Source organism: Podarcis gaigeae (genome assembly GCF_964106915.1).
Source record: "Podarcis gaigeae genome assembly, chromosome: 12".
Taxonomy (NCBI): Eukaryota; Metazoa; Chordata; class Lepidosauria; order Squamata; family Lacertidae; genus Podarcis; species Podarcis gaigeae.
The window spans coordinates 24,162,803-24,185,753 of record NC_139688.1 but is presented as its reverse complement, the minus strand read 5'-3'; the positions used below and the strand labels follow the sequence as shown (position 1 = coordinate 24,185,753).

The following is a 22,951-nucleotide window of genomic DNA, read 5'->3' as shown; positions in this document are numbered from 1 at the left end:
CCAACACAGAGTCTCTCTCCCCTCACCTATCTCATCCTATCTCTCCTACGCTCTCCCATCTTTGTCCCACAACAATTGCCCAGGCAACGTCTTTGCTTCAGAAAGAAGGGGAGGAGTTAACGTCATAGCCAGTTGGAACTGAACTTCAGCAAGTACTCTGTGTTACAGAGCCAGAGGCATCATGCCTGTCCCTCTGTTTGTGTCAGTGGACTCTCCTTGCTTAGAAGGTTGCCTGCACAACTCTATTTCTAGAAGGACTAGAGACTTCATTAAAAAAAAAAAAAGCTCAGAGTTTAGGGCCACATCTGGCATAAATCCAGTTCTGACTCCACTCATTGGCTAAAAACACTGAAAGGTAGGAGCATCCAGGCTAGTTCATTTAACACAAATTGCTTAGCTAGATATCTGCACATTATGCTTCATAACTTTCTTTCTAGAAAGGTTAGAGACTTGGTGTTTGTTTGTTTTTTTAAAAAAAGTAAGAAGTCAAAGTCTGGTACCACTGTTCAGTGATGATTCTATTGGAATAGCCTCTACAGTGGTACCTCAGGTTAAGTACTTAATTCGTTCCGGAGGTCCGTACTTAACCTGAAGCTGTTCTTTTTTATATATATATATATATATAATATTTTTTATTAATGTTAACATATAAATTATAACATGTACCACAAAACTTATCATTTATACAATCTTTTAAGGCTTCCATCAGCACCTCTGATGATCCACCGTTTTAACCACTTCTTATGCATTTCTTAACTTTATATTGCTTTTACATCTCTTAACAAATCATCCTCCCCCTTGTCCATTTTTACAATATTTCTAATAATACTCCTCACAAAACCTCTTGCAACCCTACAAACATCTGTTCTTCACAATTACTTTTCAAATAGTCCGTAAATTTACTCCAGTCTTCCGTGAATTTCTGGTCTCGCCGGTTTCGAATCCTTCCTGTTAGTTTATCTAATTCTGCATAGTCCATTAACTTCATCCAACCTGAAACTGTTCTTAACCTGAAGCACAACTTTAGCTAATGGGGCCTCCTGCTGCTGCCACGCCGCTGGAGCATGATTTCTGTTCTCATCCTGAAGCAAAGTTCTATTTATGGGTTAGCGGAGTCTGTAACCTGATGTAACCTGAAGTGTATGTAACCTGAGGTACCACTATAATTATTTTAATTGAGGAGCAGGAGAAATGATAAGTGAAAACAACACAACAAACTAGAAATACTAGAATTTGGCAGTTCATTGTCATATCTCAAACAGATTCTCTCAGTTATTTGGTGCCCCTCAACCACAGGGGCCCTAATTTTACACATTCTGTGCATACCTATAAATCTGATACTGGTGCTTATCTCGCTGAATGCCTTTTGGGGAGGGACAGGGTTGGAAGAAGGCTCATATCTTTTGCCAGTCTCATGCCAAATGCACAATAACTTGCAGGCTGTTTGACAATGTCCTAATGGTGGAAGTTCCCAAAGAAATAAGGCTGATTTGTGGGACACAACAATAAGGGTCTAGAAAAAGAAAATCTGTAGAAACTCTTTAAATCGTAGACTGAAAATTATGAATCCAGGCATACTTAAAATTTAAAAGCAACATTATATACCATTGAGAGTGCAATTGTGTTTGCAATTTAGCTTTTCAGTATGGGTGAGTGGGTGGAATGAAAGGATAAATATTTTTCACTGCAATGTGTTTATGTTGGCTGCTCTGGGGCGGAATGTGCTGACAGTATATATTTTTAGATAGATGTCTCATTGAGATAGTGTGAAATTAATGGAAGTGCATTCAAATGACACTTTAAGAAACAGAGATCATAAACAGTGCTGGAGAGTATTCTTTATAATGTAGTACTTGAATCTGTGCAGTGAAAATGGCTCTTATGTAGTGTTCCTTACCCTCCACATAATCAGTTTTCAATAGCTAGTGATGTCTCTCCCCATGTGTGTGCATACATCTCTGTGCTATATAATGGTATGTATACTTCAAGCTCCATTAAATCTAGTCACTTCAGACTATATTCTATTCAACATGTAATGGAACGTATGACATTAATTTACATTGCCTACTTAGCATTCTTTCAATCAGTGTTATCTTCTGTTATTGCAGCCTGTTGTTGCATAATGCAGAAAAGTGGTGAAAGTGAATGGCTCCATTTCTGCACCCCTACTCATTTTTGTCTTTCAGTCAAGTCATGTACTTAAAGCTCAACTCTTCAACAGCAGCTGCATTGTAGGAAAGAGCATTCAAATCTCTTCTCAACCATGAAGTTCAGTAGTGCCTTTGGGCAGGTCTCACTGGCCAAGGGTACACGTCACAGTAAGCCAGGGGTCAGCAAACTTTTTCAGCAGGGGGCTGGTCCACTGTCCCTCAGACCTTGTGGGAGGCCGGACTATATTTTGAAAAAAATAATAATGAATGAATTCCTATGCCCCACAAATAACCCAGAGATTCGTTTTAAACAAAACGACACATTCTACTCATGTAAAAACACACTGATTTCCGGACCGTTTGTGGGCCCGATTTAGAAGGCGATTGGGCCGGATCCGGCCCCCGGGCTTTAGTTTGCCTACCCATGCAGTAAGCTATAAAATATGGATTATCATCACCAGGAATGAGTAGTGTGCTGGATAGGGATGGATGAATCAGTCAAATCTGGATTTTCTGTCTCTCGAATCATAAATTCAGGTCACCTCATTTCCACATCCGTTTACAAAACTTCTGTGTACAGCACTGAATTGCTCCCACTGCGCCTCTCACTTTTCCAAGCTGGGAGCGACGAAGTGCAAGTCTTGGCTTAACATGGTGTGCACACCCACACATATGGTTTCTTCCAAACAAACCACAATAATTATGGCAAGGTCAAACCTTTGCTTAGCATAAAGGTTTGTTTGGAAAACAATGCGCTGGCTTGCATGCCATGGTTAACCAGCTTGATGAAGAGAGAAGCAAAATGATGTAGGCGTATGCACTAGACTAGCACGTTGCTCTTTATCGATATTCTATTGCTTATGGTTTAGCATGATGTGCAATTGCAGCCACTCCCTGAGTGCAGGGTTATGGCTAGTTTGTTTGGTTTACAATTCTTAGAAACGAAAACACTTTTCTGTAGAAGACTCCTCAAAATGGCTTGCAGCGGGGGTGGGGGGAACAGGGACAATCTTAAAACATTCCCGAAAGCATAAGATTGCAAAGAACAGCAAAAATAATATGGTAACACCAAAAATTCACAGATGAGGATAGAAATCCGAACATCTCGTTAGAATGCTCATGGGTCTATGGTCAAGCATTGTACACCCTCAGCAGCACGGCAGGAAATCACTGAGCCAGCGACCACACTTCTTACAGCACTGGGACATGGTGTAGGATGTCCAATATTATGCTTGTTGTTTATTTATTTAATAGACTTGTTAGTTGCTTGCCACCCAAAGGTCTCCAAGCAACTTACAATGCAGTGAAAACAAAGACATAAATGCAGTATAAATACATGTATGCATTTATAAATATATGTGGATATCAGTTCCTGGGTTGGTTCAAATAAGACAAGGTGATTGTTTAAATATCCCATTCCCAGACTAAAAAGAGAGCTAGAAGGTATCCCACACTGTAGTAAATAGCATGAAGCAGCTATTGCATTGCACCCAGAGGCTTCTGAATCAGAACACAAGGTTGCTCAAAAAACACTGTATGTAAGATGCAAGGGAAACAAATCCAGCACATACCAAACCAAGTCTGTGCTCTCAAATTAGCTGAAGGTAAAAACAAGTAAAAGAACAATGCATTCTTTCTTCTTTAACCAGGCCTTGGGCTGATTAACACCCCATACCCTTTTAAATGTGTTGTGGAAATGGGGGATTCTTGGTTTGTTTTTGTTCTTATTTTTGTTATGTAGTTTGTGTTTTTTATATTGTATTTTTATGTTGGATGAAGGGCGATATACAAATTTAATAAATAAAATTACTCTTCTGCTGTTAGAATAAGTTCACTGGCTGGCTAGTGACCACCATGGAAAACAGGATGTTAGAAACTCTGAACTTGGGAGATTAAAAAATGGGAAGCTTGGGAGGAGAAGCAGAAGAATGGATTGGGAAAACAGCATGTCTGACTTTAAAAGTAGCATGGCACAATGGAATTTTGTTGCATGCCCCAGTGGCTATATTTAATCATCAAAAAGACAAGACAAGGTTTCAGCTTAGACACCCATGCTAGCCCTGGCCTTCACATAGGACCAGATACAAGTTGACATTTGGATAACAACCCAGATACTTTTGTAATTGCACAGGACCCTTTTCTTCTTTTGTAGTTGACTTTGGAGAAGATCAGTCTACATCCCAATCCCCAAGAAGGGCAGTGCCAAAGAATGCTCTAACTACCGCACAATTGCACTCATTTCACACGCTAGCAAGGTTATGCTTAAAATTCTACAAGGCAGGCTTAAGCAGTATGTGTACCGAGAACTCCCAGAAGTGCAAGCTGGATTTCGAAGGGGCAGAGGAACCAGAGACCAAATTGCAAATGTGCTGGATTATGGAGAAAGCTAGAGAGTTCCAGAAAGACATCTACTTCTGCTTCATTGACTATGCAAAAGCCTTTGACTGTGTCGACCACAGCAAACTATGGCAAGTTCTTAAAGAAATGGGAGTGCCCTCATCTGTCTCCTGAGAAAACTCTATGTGGGACAAGAAGCTACAGTTTGAACTGGATATGGAACAAGTGATTGGTTCAAAATTGGGAAAGGAGTACGGCAAGGCTGTATATTGTCTCCCTGCTTATTTAACTTATATGCAGAATTCATCATGCAAAAGGCTGGGCTGGATGAATCCCAAGCCGGAATTAAGATCGGTGGAAGAAATATCAACAACCTCAGATATGCAGATGATACAACCTTGATGGCAGAAAGTGAAGAGGAATTAAAGAACCTTTTAATGAGGGTGAAAGAGGAGAGCGCAAAATATGGTCTGAAGCTCAACATCAAAAAAACGAAGATCATGGCCACTGGGCCCATCACCTCCTGGCATATAGAAGGGGAAGAAATGGAGGCAGTGAGAGATTTTACTTTCTTGGGCTCCATGATCACTGCAGATGGTGACAGCAGTCACGAAATTAAAATACGCCTGCTCCTTGGGAGAAAGACGATGGCAAACCTAGCCAGCATCTTAAAAAGCAGAGACATCACCTTGCCAACAAAGGTCCGTATAGTTAAAGCCATGGTTTTCCCAGTAGTGATGTACGGAAGTGAGAGCTGGACCATAAAGAAGGCTGATCGCCGAAGAATGGATGCTTTTGAATTATGGTCTGGAGGAGACTCTTGAGAGTCTCATGGACTGCAAGAAGATCAAACGCATCCATTCTTAAGGAAATCAGCCCTGAGTGGTCACTGGAAGGACAGATCAGGAAGCTGAGGCTCCAATACTTTGGCCACCTCATGAGAAGAGAAGACTCCCTGGAAAAGACCCTGATGTTGGGAAAGATTGAGGGCACAAGGAGAAGGGGACGACAGAGGATGAGATGGTTGGACAGTGTTCTTGGAGCCACAAACATAAGTCTGACCAAACTGCGGGAGGCAGTGGAAGACAGGAGTGCCTGGCGTGCTCTGGTCCATGGGGTCACGAAGAGTTGGACACGACTAAACGACTAAACAACAACAGCTTGCACATGTGAAATCACTCCTCCTTGCCCTTGCCAATGATGTTCTTAAAGGTGTACAACTGCATTTCAACAACATTCATGTGCTATTTGGAGAGAGAATTCCATTTTTTCTCCAAGCCCAGAAATGATGTGGCTATGGTGCACAATGAAATTTGCTTTCCTAATAATTTTGAGAGAAGCCACGTGGTGACTGTGCTCAGCAAATGAGAAGGGAAAGCGTGTTTATTGTGCAATAAACTGGTAATGTGGAAAATCCTCCAGGCACTTCAATGAAACCATTGCCGCAAAGTATGCTTCAGAGTTGGGTTTTATATGTATAGCCTGTAACAGAATAACTTGCCTTTTAAAAAAAATTCATACTTGACAGATTATATTGGTTTTTCTGAATATTTGAACTCCAATAGGAATCTACATCTGCATTTACTTACTTCTCAACAGTTGCACACGGAAGTACTGAACAGAATTGGTAAACTGTGCTGAGAGCTGAACTTTCATAGAAATTATAACCTTCCGAAATGGCTTTTACCTTTTTCAAAACTGTTTTTTAATAGTCTGGTTGAAAAATACTGAATTGCATGAGAAAGCAAATGTACTTATAATATAGACTTTGAAAACTTTAGATGTTCAGAATGTTGAGCTCCCTTCTTTGCCCAAGTAAGGAAAGAATTATGGGGATAAACAGTGAATCAAATGGTTGCAACAAAGCAAGGTCAAAATTGTAGTTTATAGCATTCTTTCATAGGATCATTGAAGCACATTAAAATACTCTATGAGAGAACTCAGGAGACAGGGTAAAGAAACCTCACAGTATTGTATCTCTGCATCTTCTCTGGTAAGCATTACTGTCATGAGAAAAGAGAGAATGTGCTTAACGCCCACTTAGCAATTCAAGAGGAATTTTCCCAAGGGCAAAACAGCAGCAAGCATCATTTAAAAATAAAATAAAGACAACAACAGAAGACACAGATGGGTAAAATGTATCTTTTTTCTCTGTTGGTGAGCATGCAAACCTACATTTTGTACCCTCATAACCTGCAAAGATATTTAAGGTTAAACATTATTGATTGGTACTTGGAAATATTTACATACAGATCTATTTATTTATTTAACACACATATATGCCATTCTTCAGTTAAATTTCTTAGGGTAGCAATAATATCAGGTTAACACTAACAATAGGTAAATAGCCTTGTATTAACACAGCAACAAAGTAACAGTGCAGCACATAAAAACACAATATAAACAGGGGGGAAACCAGTAAGATAGTAACAGATTAAAATCAGGGTTATACTAGAAGTCTTGTCAAATGAAACTGTTTCTGCCCGGCATCATTCCCCCTCAGCCCCATAAATCAAATTTGGCACTAAACCAAATGGGAAGGGCATTCCAAATTGGAAGCTATAATTGAGAAAGTCCTTTCTCTGGTTACCACCTGTTTAGGAAGACGGAACTGAGAGAAAAGTCTATGATGACCATAGCATTTGGACAGGACTGTGTGCAATACATTCATGCACGTGCATGTATTATGCACATAGCCACATAAACTAGAGAAATGTACTCACTGGATTGGATAAAAAGATTATTGGTGTACTGATAAGCAGACCAATAAGCAGACCAATGGAAATAATTGTTGGGGATCTCTTTACCACTAAGACTGACTTAAGAGTTGCCTTCATTTCATTTTAGATTATTACTTTGTGAAATTTCACCCAAAATCGGTACCCACGTTATAAGTGGCAAAAAAATGAGGGGGACATTTAATTATTTTTCAGAAGGAATTTTTTGAGCTATGTTGAGTGTGGGTTTGTGCATGCTTACCATTGTTAACTGAGCAGCAGATTCTTTAAAAACATTTCCCACTCTTCCAGTGTAACACCAGAGCCCCGTATGGTGGTCAATAGCTACCTGCTAGAATTACTATCCCAGAATTCCCCCGGAACAATGTTACATCAAGATGTAACATCAAGGGGCTTTTTTTGTGTGGGGGGGTATAGTGATCCTTGTCCAACTGCTAATAGTAAATATTATCACCACCACCACCACCACCACCACTCTTTTGTTGGCATCCCTTTTGGTATCCCTAGCAAACTTAGCTGAAAGTTTGAAATGCTGAACGCTGGGCACACCCATATCCTATCTAGGCATGGCCAAACTTGGCCCTCCAGATTTTTTGGACTACAGTTCCCACCACCCCTGACCCCTGGTCCCGTTAGCTAGGGATGATGGGAGTTGTAGTCCCAAAACACCTGGAGGGCCAAGTTTGGCCATGCCTGCCTATACATTTGGACCACTGTGTTTGTTTATTTTAATCGTTGGATCCCACTCTTCCTGCCTAAGGAGATTAGAGTGACATACACTAAAAACAGTAAAGTTATATAAATAAGCAACAACAGCACAGAACCATACTTCAGGCAAAATTTATAGGACTCAAAAGCCTGATTAAAAATAACCGTCTTGTGGAGTGAAAAATATGGAATTCATTTGATTTGTGAATTTCTCTCTTTACAGGGCAACTAAGGAAGGCTGGTATCTCTATGCAGACAGTTCCAATGGACAATTTGGACATACTGCTGACATTACCACTCCAGTAATTTCTCAGACTGGACCGAAGTGCAAGCTGGTGTTTTGGAATTACATGAATGGGGCGACAGTGGGTTCACTGAAGGTACTAAAAAGAGAGTTTATAGACTAAAAAAAGAAAGAAGAAGAATATTCACAACCTGCATGATGATTATGATGATTACATTTATATCCCACCTTCCCTTCAGGGAGCTCAAGATAGCATACATAGCTCTGAGATTACATCCACAAGCTCCTTCAGTACCCTCGGGTGCAGCTCCTCAGGCCCCGGAGAGCTGAATTCATTTAAAGTAGCTAGGTGTTTCCTTACCCCCTTTCTTCCTATCTTGGGCTTCAGCTCCCTTCTTATATCATTTATTCTGTTATCACCCCCTGAACTGTCTCTATGGCAGCTAGTCATTGTTTAAGAACTGAGTTTGCTCCCCCCCCCCTTTTGCTTCCCTGTCCCTTTCCCCTGTTGTGTCATTGATGGTGCGAGGGGGGGGAGGACTGTAAGCCTGCAAGAGGGACTGTTTCAATTGATCATACGTAAGCTGCTCTGGGAGCCTTTTTTGGCTGAAGAGTGGGGTACAAATGTTCTAATTAAATAAAAGAAATAATGTTGATATGTGAGACTTCTCTGTCAATGAAAACTGTTCCATTTAAAGGGAATGGCTATTTCATTTTGCCATGTTATGTGCAACTGGGAGATGATTTTTCTTCTATTAAAATGAAAAGCCTCTCTAGATAGTCCTGGAGCTAAAACTGCAGATCATTATACCTGGTGATAAATCCTGGAGAGGAAAAGCGTTTTGGGGAGCTGATGATGTACAGTTCTGTCACTGCTGTCTAGAATCACAATTTGACATACATCACCATACTTCCATCTCCTGATGTTGTCAGTTTGACTCAGTTAAGACACTTTAGCTTCAGTGAAGCATGTTTAGGGCAGTTGACTCCTGGGAGCAACCCGTCACAATTCAATGAATATTTACTGAGGCAGGAAGCGAGGAGGACACCTCATGCACCTTCGGAAGTTCAAACTAAACAAGAGCTCTGGAACTTGATTGCAAAAGTTTTTTTATGCAAACAACTGGATGTTTAATGTACTGCGAAACTAAAATGAGTTTTGAAACTGAATACAATCATGGGGTAATAGCAATTTTAACTGTTCTTGGTATTAGGATTGCTTTTCTTATTTCTTCGGCATACCAAAGGCAAGTGTCACCACTTGCTATTCAAACCAGTTGAAGTGGAAATGATCAAGCCTTGTTTACACAATCAAAATTTAAAAGTTGTTATTCTGGGGCTCTTATCCTCTCCCTTATGTGTTAATCTCCAGCCCTTTTCAGGCATTATTCCCTCCTTGCCCTTCCTTGCCCCGCTAATAACATTGTGCAAGGGCAAGCATGGGGATGTTCTCTAGTGCCCCATGTCATGCCCCCACAGGAGGAGTGCTCAGTTGCAAAAAAGGACCCATCGCCAAATTTCTTGCTGTTGTGAATACTGGATACACATGTGAAAGACCAATTCTGACCAGGAGTTCAGTGATTGGGTCAGAAACATTGGCTTTGATCATGTGGTTCTGGTATTATTCAAACACATTCTGCAGATCTTACTAGAAGGAAGCCATTCCCTGCTAGCACTACATGTGACAGCAGGTTAATGCTTTGAATGTGTAAATAAATCAAAGGCTGGTGTGAGTTAAGAGGCTGCTATCCCAGATTCTGTTAAAGAGAAAAAAAACATTCACCATAAACATACTGCAAGTTCAGAGATTTGTAGGATAGTTATTATAACTATTTCTTTTCATGTAAAAATGAAACATGTAGCTAAACTGAAGCTGTTAAAAGACTGCTTGTCTTACGATTTGCAAAACACGAGCTGCTCATTTCACTGTAGATGTTGTTCGATTTTTAGGTGCTCAGAAAAGAGGGAAACGTGTCTTTTGAACTTTGGTCACAGAGTGGCCCCCAGGGTCCTCAGTGGAACAGAGCTGAAGTGCATTTAGGTGTTCAATCTTATTTTCAGGTATGTGCAATTGTGTTTGCCTTCTTCCCTTACTATTTCAAGCTATTTAATGTTTCTGTTGTTCTGCTCTCGTAATGTCAGCCTTAAGACATCATTGCATTTTGAAGCAATCAAAATCAAAATGATGCCTCTGCTGTAGAATGAAGTTCATTCATTAATGGCACATAGAAGCAGAAATTGGAAGCAGGATGTTTATTAGAGAATCTGTTACTTGAACTGACTGCTTTATTATTGCCTTATGGCCGAGATAAGGAACCAGTGACCCTCCAGATGTTGTCGGATACAATCAACCCCAGGCAGCATGACCAGTAGTCATGGACGATGGACATTGTAGTTCTACAATATATTCAGGGTCACATATTCCCAATCCCTGCTTTATGATGTCAAAACCTTACCACAGTTGGCAGAATCACAGTCTTTGGAAAATAGAATAATTTAGCAACAGATTTTCAAGACTCTTTAATTTTTTTTAGCCCCAATTGTATTTCTATTTGTCTATATATATTTGCTTGTTTTGTATTACAAAGTAATGGTGATTCTGCATCGTACCAATCTTCCCTGTTCCCTTTTCTGGCAGTAAAATATGAGCAATGTTAACTTTGGAATTGTTCACTCCCCACCAGCTATCTCCTTTGTGTTTCTCATGTAGCATTCTTACCAGTAGTGGCACTTGTGATAGATGGAGCTGCCCTCCTGCTCCAGCATTGCTGCTGCTTACCTGGATGGTTTGGAGTGGTCAAGTCAGGGCCATGTCGGTGTCCTGGCAGGACCAATGGCTTGTCAGCAACAATCCCACTACTGTACCTGTCCAGCCCTGAACTCTCCACCACCCTTTTCCTCCATATCTCCATACTGGTATGCATTAGTAATACTGGTGTCGGGAGAGAAGCTCCACCCCACTGATGCTACTGATGCTCACCACTATCATATGGATCAGAACATTGTCTATTTACTAGAGGTGCTTGCTTGTATAAGAATGTGGCTATTTATATTTCTATTTTCTCCACTTCACAGGTTATCTTCAGGGCGAAAAGGGGCATCAGTTATGTGGGAGATGTGGCAGTGGATGATATTTCATTTCAGGAGTGTTCCCCCTTACTGATCCCAGACAGACACTGTACTTCTGATGAATTTACCTGTGCCAACAAATACTGCCTCCCAAAGGATAACCTTTGCGATTTTGTGAATGACTGTGCAGATAACTCAGATGAGAATCAAAGCATTTGCAGTGAGTACGGCTGTTCCTTGCTTTAATGAGCAGAAGTTATCAAGTCTCTAGTGAATTATTTATATAGTAGCACTGCTGCCAGTTCATTAGTGGTTCCGAAATGTAAATGAAAAGCAAAATTAATGATTTTGAAATGCCTGTTATACTGGAGTCTGCCTCACATACACCCACATGTTCATACAAACAGATGTCCCCACCGGAGAGTTTGCCAACCTCCTGGCTGCTAAAATCCCAAGGACTCCTGCATCACCCAAGTAAATGTTTTGGCAGGAGGCAGCTGCCTAAACCTTGGGATTTAGGCACCCAGCAGGTTGGCAACTCTCAGCTGTTTGTATGAACATGTGGGTGCATGTGATTCCTATCGATATTAGTGATAGTGTCCAGGGCACCTGGAAGTTGTATTAACCAAATTAAATAATGTGCTTCAGGCAATGATGTGATTGTTACCTTAACTAATGTAAAGTAAGTACCTTAACTTGTTATTTAGTGTACTGGTATGATGCTGCTCAGCTTGCAATAAGACACAGGGGGGCACCGGGCTATTACAATAGCATTTTGGTTTTACTACAGTTGCAAAATAAAATGCCTACACATACTTTTCTAGAGAATTGGGTTCCAGTGCAATGAAAACACATATGATTCTCATTTGTTACACGGACACTGAGAGGGGTGAGTTTGGGCAGCATCAAACAGGGTCCTCAGAGAACTATGTGAAACTAGATGTTGTTGCCCTAGCACTGCTGCTGTTACTCTGTCATCTAGTGTTGTTATGTTGCCTCAGCATCAGCAAATGCTTCCCTGTTGCTTTCCTGGGTGGAGAAAGAGTGGGTGTATGTTAACAGTGCCATGTGCAAGTGAGGGTGTGCGGATGTCTCTGCCTGTGTACCCAGGTCTTCCTACCACAATCTCCAACATATGCCCTTTGACTTTCTTGCTGCTACTCACCTTGTGGTCCACAGAGACAGACAAATCCCAAACTTCCTGTCGTATTTTTGCCAGTAACTTTCTTTCGGCGGTGTTGATGCTGCTGCAATCTATGTCTTGAACCAGTTAACCATATTTTAAAATACAAAAAAGTGAAAATGAGGTTATATATTCATAGAAATTTATTCTGAGCAGAAGCAAGCTGATAAACTATTTATTGCATCTTAAACTTGACCATAAGCTGCTTCCAGCTAGTTAAAACGGAAATTAAATTGTACATTGCTACATGTTCACTCCAGTGGCCAAGATTTAAATGAGCAAAGGGCTTTGATTCATGTATTTTTAAAACAACTTTTAAAAGATTTTTTTTTTAAAAAAAGAAAGTAGTTAATATCCCTAGGACATTCATCTGCTTTCAGTGTTAAAGCATATGAAAGGATGATCAAGCAACAGTGGTCACAGATGACAGGGCAAATCCCACAAAAATAATGTGTTCTCTCCAGACCAAAAGGGGATGCAGAAGATGCACACTGTCCACCAAGCCCCGTTCTGTTCCCTGTAACCACAGGACACCTTTGCCCGGCGGCGCTGTGGCCCATAGATTGCAGAAAAATACTGGGCAAGGCTTTGCCCAGTATCTTCTCTGTGTGATGGGCTCATGGGAAAACGCTTTCCAATGAGCCCTTGTTGAAGAGGGGAGGGGAAAGCCTATATAAGGCTGCTTCTCTTGGATATCACAGCCATTTTGTTTGAGAGGTTTCCGCACGCCCACCCTCACATTCACATTTCGCTGAAGCCTGGAGAGCCGCAGCGCCAGCCCCACAAGGTCAGGGGACAGCAGGGAGGCGGAACGCCACTATCCCGCTGTCTCCCGATGTGGTTTGGAGGCTGACAGCGAGGAGACGCGTGCTTCTCCCCGCCGCCAGCCCTGCAAGCTCCGGGGACAGCGGGGAGGCGCAGCGCGTCTTCCCGCTGTCCCCGGACCTGGTCTGCAAGCAGGCGGCGGGGAGAAGAGCGCTTCACCCGCTGCCGGCCCCACAAGCGCCTGGGGGGGAAATAATTTTTTTTTCTTTATTTCCCCCCAAAAAAACTTGGTGCGTCCTATATAAGATAATCAGGTAGCTATGCTCACTTCATTTCCAAGAGGAATATCATTGTTCAAAGTGTGCCAAATGATGATGACGTCTTAGCTGTGATAATCTACTATCACAAAGCAATGCTTGGGATGGACCTGCTTACACAGTGATCTCACTCTCCAGAGAAGTGCATGACAAAGAGAATGCATTTCTTGAAAATATTTTTTAAAAAAATAAATTAAAATGAGAATGTAGTCTGTACTGTCTCTTGACAACAAATCGCGTTTGAGATTTATGAAACCGTGTGTTGACAATGCTGAAAGTGGACCAGCTGTGATGAATGTCTAATGTTTGGATTGAGTTTTGTTTAGTTTTTTGTTTGAAGTTCAGTTTCAGTCTCTTAAAGCTGACATAATCATTGCATTTGGAAGCTGCAGTGGCTATGTGGTGGTTCACTCTTTGATGTTTGCATCAAGCCCTGATTCTTTAAATCAGCAGGGCCCAGGAGGACCAGCAGTAAGAAGTCTTTTTGATGGAAGTGTTGGCATAATACTTGGTATTTGTTTCGGAAACTACTTGTTTTGGAGCTTGGACCCAAGACAGAGGAAGGGCAGTCTCAGTGAGATGTATTTATTATGGTTGGAAATTCAAACATGCACCAGGTTTTATTATTACCTATTGCATTTTATTCCACTCTTCCCTAAAACATAGGTTAGGCTGAGAGTTATGGATGTACCAAAGAACAGCCAGTGAGCTTGTGGAGTTGAACCCAAGACTCCCTGGTCCTACACCAGGCATAGGCAAACTCGGCCCTCCAGATGTTTTGGGACTACAACTCCCATCATCCCTGACCACTGGTCCTGTTAGCTGTGGATGATGGGAGTTGTAGTCCTAAAACATCTGGAGGTCCGAGTTTGCCTATGCCTGTCCTAGTCTAACCACTGCAGCTTAGTTTCTCAACATATGAAATACCAGCTTTATTATCAGGTTGCAGTCCATTAAATAAAATGGGAGATTTGAGGATTAGAGTAGAGGATCTTTAAATGGTAAGAAAATGAAAAGCCTTTTCTTAGTCTGCTTAGGTGAGCTGCAGCAAGTTTGATTAGGTTCCTTAAAATGTGTTGAGAAGCACCCATGTATACGTGAGGTTGCATGGTCATTTGTCATGGATGCTTTAGTTGAGATTCCTGCATTGCAAGGAGTTGGACTACATGGTCCTTAGGGTCCCTTCCAATGACTGTTCTATGATTCTCTGCCTCTTGTGCAGCTGTCCTCTTTTAGTTGATGATGGCTCGTTCCATTATAGAGGTTCTCACTTGATGCAGCAGTTATAAAGTGACAAGCACATATATGTGAGGCACATCCTTGTTTCCCAATGAAACCTCAATACTGTTGGGGGGGAATATCCATTTTAAAGTAGCTCTAGTGCCTCTTTTTAAAAAGACCATACAACTTTCTTTTACACAAAAATATTGGGGGAAACATACATTGTGAAACTTTAATTTGCCTTCTGCAATTCTCCAAAGCCCTTTCCTCATTAATTTAGCTAGCTAAAAGAATACTTCAGCATAAGTTTAGATTTCCCTGGTTGTAAGATGGAAGTACCACTTACCATCAACCAGAGAGGGCAGTCCAGTGCAGCTGCAGTGCTGCCTGGTTGTTTTCTGGCTTTAGCATGGGATGACATCACTTCCTCCTCCACTGGCTGCACCGGCTGCTGGAGCTCTCCCATGGTTGCAGCCAGTCGTGGGCAAGCCTCTCATTGTTCCGCCCTTCATTTCTCTCTGTGTTCTGGGAGACCAGGGCAGAAGGAATCTGGTCCCAGCAGGAGGGGGAGACTCTCTGGATTCTTCAGCAGCCTGCCTCATCTCTCTCTCCTGCCACCCTTCCTCTCCTGCCTCTGAGTCTAGACTGCCCTCTGCCACAGCCTCTTCCTGCTCACTAAGCCCTGTTACTTCTGCAGCTTTTGACACTTCCTCCTTCCAGTCTGCCCCCTCTTCTCTCTCTGAACATGCATCACCATCCCACCACAAATCCCCTGCTTCTGAGCTGTCTTCCCCTGGGGGTTGGCTCTGCATCCAGCCAGTCCATGACAGCAGACAGGCTGGTTGATACAGGATACACACCCAGTGCCTACACCAAACCTTGATGACATCTCTAATAAATAAACTTGTGGCCTGTTTAATCCCAAATGGTTGTTCTGTGCTTATTTCAACTTCCCACCGCCTGCAGCATCATTGTGCCTGGACTCGCAAATTGTACCTTCTCTTTGAATATAAAAGAACATATCTAGTCAAGTTGTTTTTTGCTCTTTTTTAATTATCTCTTTTTATACTGAAGTAACGTTAAGTGTTAGTAAAATATATAAAAAGTTTGTTCTCTTTTGCTTGTCTAGAAGAATTGGTTTGCTGCGATCTTTGAATCTTAAAACTTAGAAACTTAAAACAATAGGTTTAACAATTAAAAATTTAAAGCTTTCTGTTTTTCTCAAAATATTATGAAATAAATATCTAAGGTTCTGGATATTTTTGGTTTACCCATATTGCCTCTTATAAACATTCATTTGTGAATTGCAATTAGATACCTATTGGGTAAAATAAGCCTGAATTAAACAAAAGGCTGTTTGCTAATCTAAATTCCTTTTAAAATAATGTCATTATCACCATCAGCCTTTGCATGATGGTGCATCAGCCACCTGTTAAAAAGCCTTTCATTAGTTAAATGAGACTCCCTCCATTTTTAGGATAAAAGCAGAATATGTTTGTTATTATGGTGCTAATTTCAGCATTTTGCATTCTTTTTCAATTTTAGACACTTGAATTTTGTTGGATTCTTTTTGTTTGTTTGTTAGGTATGTCCATTGGGCGCTGTGATTTTGAGTTTGATCTCTGTGATTGGGAACAAGATCAGAATGACGACTTTGACTGGAATCTCAGAATTGGAGGAATCCCAAGAGCAGGCACTGGGCCAGTAGCTGATCATACCTTGCAAGAACCATCTGGTCATTACATCTTTATAAAAAACTCCTTCCCTCAGTTGCCAGGGCAAGAAGCCAGAATTACTAGTGTGACTGTAAGCAGAAAGAGCAAAAATTGCAAGGTATGTGAAGGAATGTCTAGCAAGAACAATAGAAGTTAATTACTAATTGCAAGAATCAAACATCACTTAAGCGTCCCTTAGAGAAAATATTTGGTTTTATAGGTATCACCTTGTTCCTTTAATTAGCCAAATGCTATTGTAAAGCAGTATTATGTTGCTTTCAGTGTAGAACCTCCAAAAAGGGAAATAGATTCTGTTGAAAACTTCATTTGTTCTGAATGAAATAATTGCTTAAGTGACATTAGTGTTTGTATCTTGGCTGCTGGGTGTATGTTATGGGATTAGGGGGGCTACTCGTGCGTAAGCGTTTAAGCCCTCCAGGCTCTGCAAATCAGTTTCTAAACTCTCCCAGCCCACGGAGCCATGGGTGCATGGCTACCTCAATCGCTGGCAGTATCCGTCAGTGGGCGCTTCCGGAATTTACGCCAACATAAGAGTTCCTTAACGGAAACTCTCCGTCTGGATTCTCTACGTGACAGTTTCCTGTGTGGAGTAGGCGTCCCCAGCGGAGGTCCTGAGCCCTCCCCGCTGTTTTCACTGGAAGCATCTTGGAGCCATCCCTCCGCCTGAGTTTCTGCAGGAACTCTCCCTCCCCCCCTGCTGGTTCCTTCCTCAGCATCTGAGGGTCTCTTAGCCTCCTTGAGCCCTTCCACCACCTGACTCTCCGATGGCAGTTCCCTGACATCCACCTCCCCTCCAGGACCCCCTCACCCCCCATTTCCCCCTCCTCTCTGGGTGGTGAGGTTGGGAACCCCCGGAAAGAATCCTCCTCATCTTTGGATGACTCGAAAACCGCTCTCCATCTACTACTGTCCCTTCTGCCCGAATACTCTTCCACATCTGATTCTTCTTCCTCTTCCTGTCCTGATTCTGGGAACCCCTCGAACTCCTCTTCCTCGTCAGTGGTTCCAAAGTGTTTCTCCCAGAACCTAGCCAAAGGCTGAGGCTTCCTTGGGAACCAGCGATGAAACGTTTCTACTAATACCTCATCGTTGACCGTTTCTGCCGGTACCCAGGTATTTTCCGACTCCGGTTCCCCTTCCATTCTACTAAGTACTCCACCTGTTTACCGTTCCACCGAGAGTCGAGTATTTCTGCTACATGACTACTGCGTTCCCTCTCTTCCACTTGCGGTGCCGCAGGAACCTCACTTCCCCGTCCCAAAATTTCCCGCCCCTCCCGGTATGGTGACAGTAATGACCTATGGAATACTGGATGCAGTTTCATGTTGTCGGGCAGCCTGAGCTTAAAGGCTACCGGATTGACCTGCTGTATAACCTCGAAAGGTCCCAGTCGTTTCGGTCTCAATTTCTTGCAACCCCCCTTGAATGGCAACCCTTGTGTGGACAACCACACCCGGTTCCCCACCCTTATGGTCTCTCCTTCCCTTCTGCTCTTATCTGCCTGCCTCTTGTATTCTTCCTTAGCCCTATCTAAACTCAATTTCAGCTGTTGATATATTGCTTCCATTTCTTCCACAAAATGTTCCGCTGCCGGTACGCTCCATCGTTCCCCTCCTTCCCCCGAAAAGGCCCTGGGGTGACACCCATAATTGGCCATGAATGGACTCATGCCGGTGGACACATTTTCTGCGTTATTGTAGGCGAATTCGGCCAGGGCCAATTTCTCTACCCAATCATTCTCTCTGTCATTTACATAACACCTCAGATATTGTTGCAGAATACCGTTTGCCCTTTCCGCCTGCCCATTTGTTTCTGGGTGTCTGGCGGTCGAGAAATTGACCTCTATGTGCAGTAAGCTCATGAGCTTCCTCCAGAACCTGGACGTAAATTGTTTCCCTCTGTCTGAGACCACCCTCAAGGGGGCGCCATGCAACCTAAAAATGTGTTCTACAAACAACCTGGCGGTTTCTTCCGCCGTGACCGCATGTGAGCAAGCAATAAAGTGGCACATCTTGGTTAACAGGTCCACCACTACCATTACCGCAGTTTTCCCCTTGGATTTTGGCAAATCCGTCATAAAATCTATGGACACTGCCTCCCATGGCCGTTCGGGTGTGGGCAATGGTTCCAGCAACCCCGCCGGCACCGCCCTCTCCCCCTTTGCTTGCTGGCAGCGGTCGCACCCCCTTACATATTCTCGTACCTCTTCCCTCACCTTGGGCCACCAGAACTGCCTGGTAACTAACCACATGTTTTTGTGTTGCCCAAAGTGCCCCACGGTGGGGCTGTCATGCAGTTGTTTGAGTACGCTACTCCTCAATTCCCCCTCCGGTATGTACAATGCTCCCCTGTAATACAACGCCCCGTTCCTTTCTACAAAACCCCCTGTGTTCTCCCCAGCTCTCCTGAGCTCTCTGAGCTTGTTTTGGGCGTATCCATCGCTTTCTGTCCCTTCTACCAGTTCTCTTTGCCCCACCAATGCTGCTCCACACACCCAGTGGTCCTCTGGGATGATATGCCTTTCTTCGGGCGCCCCCTCCCCCTCCATATACTCTGGCTTTCGGGATAGAGCGTCCGCTCTTACGTTCTCTGGGCCCGGTACGTAGCAAATCTCAAAATGGAATTTGGAAAATTCCTGGGCCCATCGCACTTGTCTTTGGTTCAGGATCCGGGCCGTTCTCTAATATTCCAGGTTCTTGTGGTCCGTGCACACCTGGACCTTGTGTTGCGCTCCAATTAGCAGGTGCCGCCATCGCTTCATAAAAGGCGAGCAGTTCTCTGTCGTACACGGTGTGGTTCCTTTCAGACTTATTCAACTTCCGCGAGAAGAAGGCACACGGTCTCCAGTCCGACGCATCCTTCCCCGGTTGGAGCAGGACCGCTCCTACCGCTCGATCTGATGCGTCTGTTTCCACCCTCATTGGTTTCTATAGGTCTACGTGCAAGAGCTGTTCTTCCGAAGCGAACGCTTTCTTTAGCCGTTCAAACGCTCGCTGCGCCTCTTCTGTCCATGCGAATTTCTTCTTACTACTGAGACAATCGGTGATGGGCGCCGTTAAGTGGGCAAAGTTTTTGATGAACTTCTGATAGAAGTTTCCAAACCCCAGGAACCTCTGCATGTCCTTCCTGGTTCTGGGTGTCTTCCATTCCAGTACTGCTTGGACCTTGCTGGGATCCATGGACAATCCCTTGTCTGACAAACGGTACCCCAGGAATTCCACCTCCCTGGTATGGAACTGGCACTTCTCCAATTTTACCCACAGCTGGTGTGATGGCCTGGGATTCCGATTTAGAGGATGAACCAGAGGAATCCCAGCCTGCACAGGAGTCCCCGCCTCCAGGGCCGGCTGAACTGGGGCAAGGCCTAGATGCTGAAGAGCCTGCACCTGTGGCAGAGCACCAGGAGCTGGCCCCAGGTGAAACCCTTCTGGCCCCAGAGGTGCTTGAGGACTCAGTGGCGTCAGGTGAGCCTCCTCCAGGGCCCAGTAACCCTTCGGCCTCTCCTGATCTGCAGAGGCTTAGGGCAGAGAGGCGAAGGGAACTGGTTGCTCCCAGGAGGAGTGCTCGCCTTAAGGCCAGAGGAGGCGGGGCTCCTGGGGGCCGGGACCGCCCCCAGCCTTAGAAGAGGATAAAAGCCTAGTCAGCCCGGTCCCAGGTTGCGGGAGCAACGTCGTTATTGGCTTTGGACCTTCCTGTGTTCCTGACCCCTGCTCGGCCTCCTGTTCCTGACCATCCGGTACTCCTGTTCCCTGCCCGGCTTCCTGTTCCTGACCATCCGGTACTCCTGTTCCCTGCTTGGCCTCCTGTTCCTGATCATCCGGTGTTCCTGTTCCCTGCTCGGTCTCCTGTTCCAGCGTTCCTGTTCCCCGCCCGGCTCTCCGTCTCGGACCTTGCCCCTCTTCGTGTGGACTCTGCTTACGCCCACGGTACCTGACCCCCGGGACCAGCACAGCTGGTTTGCTTGCAGCCTGCGTAGACCTCCTGGACATCTCGGAGATGCTGCTCCTCGTCCTCTGAGTAGACCAGCACGTCGTCTAAGAAGGCCACACAGTTCTTATAGAGCAAAGGTCCCAGGACGTGATGCATGAAGGATTGGAAACAGGCTGAGCCCCCCTGTAGTCCGAAGGGCATAACGAGATACTCAAAGGCCCCCAAGGGGTGAACATGGTGGTCTTCCATTCATCCCCCTTCCTCATTCGTATCAGGTTATACGCTCCCCTCAGGTCCAGCTTGGTAAAAATCTTTCCCTTCCTCACCCTGGTCAGGATGTCGTCAATCCTGGGCATGGGAAAGGCCACTGGTTCTGACACCGAATTGACGGCCCGGAAGTCCACGACCAACCTGGGTTTACTAGAGTCTTTTTTGTCCACAAAAAACACTGGGCTGCCCCCCACCGCTCTTGACTCCCTGATGAACCCTCTTTTCAGGTTCTTGTCTATGAACTCCCTTAACTCCTGCATCTCCCTGTCCGACATGGCGTACAGTTTGCCCACTGGTAGCTGGGCTCCCGGGAGTAAGTTAATTTGACAGTCAAAGGGTCTATGTGGGGGCAGTCTATCTGCTTCCTTCTCGCTAAAGACTTCGCTCAGGTCTGCGTATTGTCGTGGTATTTCACCCTCCTTCCCCATCGCTGTCCCGGCAAGGCTTGCCCTAGCCAGCCCCTGAAGTTCTCTTCCCTTGCAGTGCTCTAAGCAGTGAGCGGACCAAAAAGAGACTGTTCGCTGGTGCCATCCCACTAGCGGATCATGTAACGCCAGCCAGCTCATTCCCAATATGATGGGAGGCCCTGCCAGGGTGGCTACATGAAAAGCAATGACTTCCGTGTGCCTTGCCACCCTCATTGTCATGGGAACCGTCTGTTGGGTTACTTCTCCCCCCAGGAGTTCCCTCCCATCAATTGTGGTCACCTGCAAGGAACTACCTAAGGGCAGTGTCTGTATCTGGTGCTCTGACGCAAACTCTTTACTCATAAAATTGCAGGAGCTGCCTGAGTCTAGCAGGGTTTTTATCATGAGTGGATGTCCGTTGGGCAGCTCTAGCAGCACCTCTATGGCAAGGGATGCTCGGGGGGGTTCAGGCTTGGGCACATTCACTGCTCCTTGGCCTGGCTGCTGTGCCCTGTCGCTGGCAGCCAGGCGTTGGCTTTTACCTGCTCCTTAACCTCCTCCTCCTCACTCCCAACAGCCCCCACCATTCCTTGCCATCCCTTCCTTTATGGGCAGACCCTGGCAAAATGTCCGGGCTGTAGGCAGAGGAAACATTTTTTGGCGCTCTTTCCCTCCTTCTTCCGCCCTTCGTTGACGTTTGAAGTTCTGCGCGCGTGCGCACCCCCAATCTCCATCGGTTCCACTGGCGGGGAAGGTTGCTCCGGCATCTCAGGAATGCGGAAATCATTCCAACGCTCTCCTCTCCCTTCCCGCTTCTCCAGCGCCCTCGCCTCCTGGCGCGCTCCAATCGCAAGCGCTGCCTAAGTCAGCTGATCCATGGAGTCTGGACGGGGCGCGCGGGAAAGTTCGTCTTTCACCGCTGGGGCTAGGCCTTCTTCAAATAGCATTTGAATTGGCTCCGAAGATAGGTCCCACCCCAATTTATGTATAAGCATGGTAAATTGTGTCCAATACTCCCAGACGGATTGATTTCCCTGTTTGCACGCCATTAACTGCCTGCGTACCACCCCCTGTTCGATCTGGCTGGAAAACATCAAGTCCATCGCGATAAAGAATTTCCTCAAGTCCTTTAAGGCATCATTATTTGCTGCCATCAGGGGCCTCACCCAGTCTCTCGCCCCCCCCTTGAGGTGACCAATCACAAAAGCCACTCTCGATTCCTCATCGGCAAAGTCATCAAACTGCAGATTCAGGGCGTACTGCACCTCTGTTTTAAAGGATTGGTAATTCCGTGGGTCACCCCCGAATTTCTGTATCAACCCCGGTACCTTCCTTGCGATGGGGGTGGGTTTTCCCTGCGCATCCTGAGCTCTCCTTTCCTCGAGCCGCGCCGTGAGCAGTGCCAGCTGGTGTTCCAAAGCCCTGTTTCTCTCCTCCAGAGTAGGACCCACTCCAGCTCCTCCTCCTCCTCCTCCAGCTCCATCCGGGTTGCTCATGATGCCTCTCCTTCGCACAAGTAGCGTCAAAGACTGACGGATTGCTGTTATGGGATTAGGGGGGCTATTTGTGCGTAAGCGTTTAAGCCCTCCAGGCTCTGCAAATCAGTTTCTAAACTCTCCCAGTCTGCGGAGCCATGGGTGCATGGCTACCTCAATCGCTGGCAGTATCCGTCAGTGGGCGCTTCTGGAATTTACGCCAACATAAGAGTTCCTTAACGGAAACTCTCCGTCTGGATTCTCTGCGTGACAGTTTCCTGCGCGGAGTAGGCGTCCCCAGCGGAGATCCTGAGCCCTCCCCGCTGTTCTCACTGGAAGCATCTTGGAGCTATCCCTCCGCCTGAGTTTCTGCAGGAACTCTCCCTCTCCTTCTGCTGGTT

At 44.8% G+C, this 22,951-nt stretch overlaps 1 protein-coding gene across 4 annotated transcripts in view; it reads left to right on the top strand.

Moving 5' to 3' along the window:
- MALRD1 (MAM and LDL receptor class A domain containing 1) overlaps positions 1-22,951 on the top strand; it is a 243,669-nt gene that overhangs the window by 79,838 nt on the left and 140,880 nt on the right. For all 4 annotated transcript variants that reach the window (XM_083704544.1, XM_083704545.1, XM_083704546.1 and 1 more), the window contains 4 exons: positions 8,157-8,313; positions 10,128-10,238; positions 11,253-11,466; positions 16,318-16,565. In XM_083704544.1, the coding sequence (XP_083560670.1) occupies positions 8,157-8,313; positions 10,128-10,238; positions 11,253-11,466; positions 16,318-16,565 (730 nt within the window). The remainder of the gene's footprint in view (positions 1-8,156; positions 8,314-10,127; positions 10,239-11,252; positions 11,467-16,317; positions 16,566-22,951) is intronic.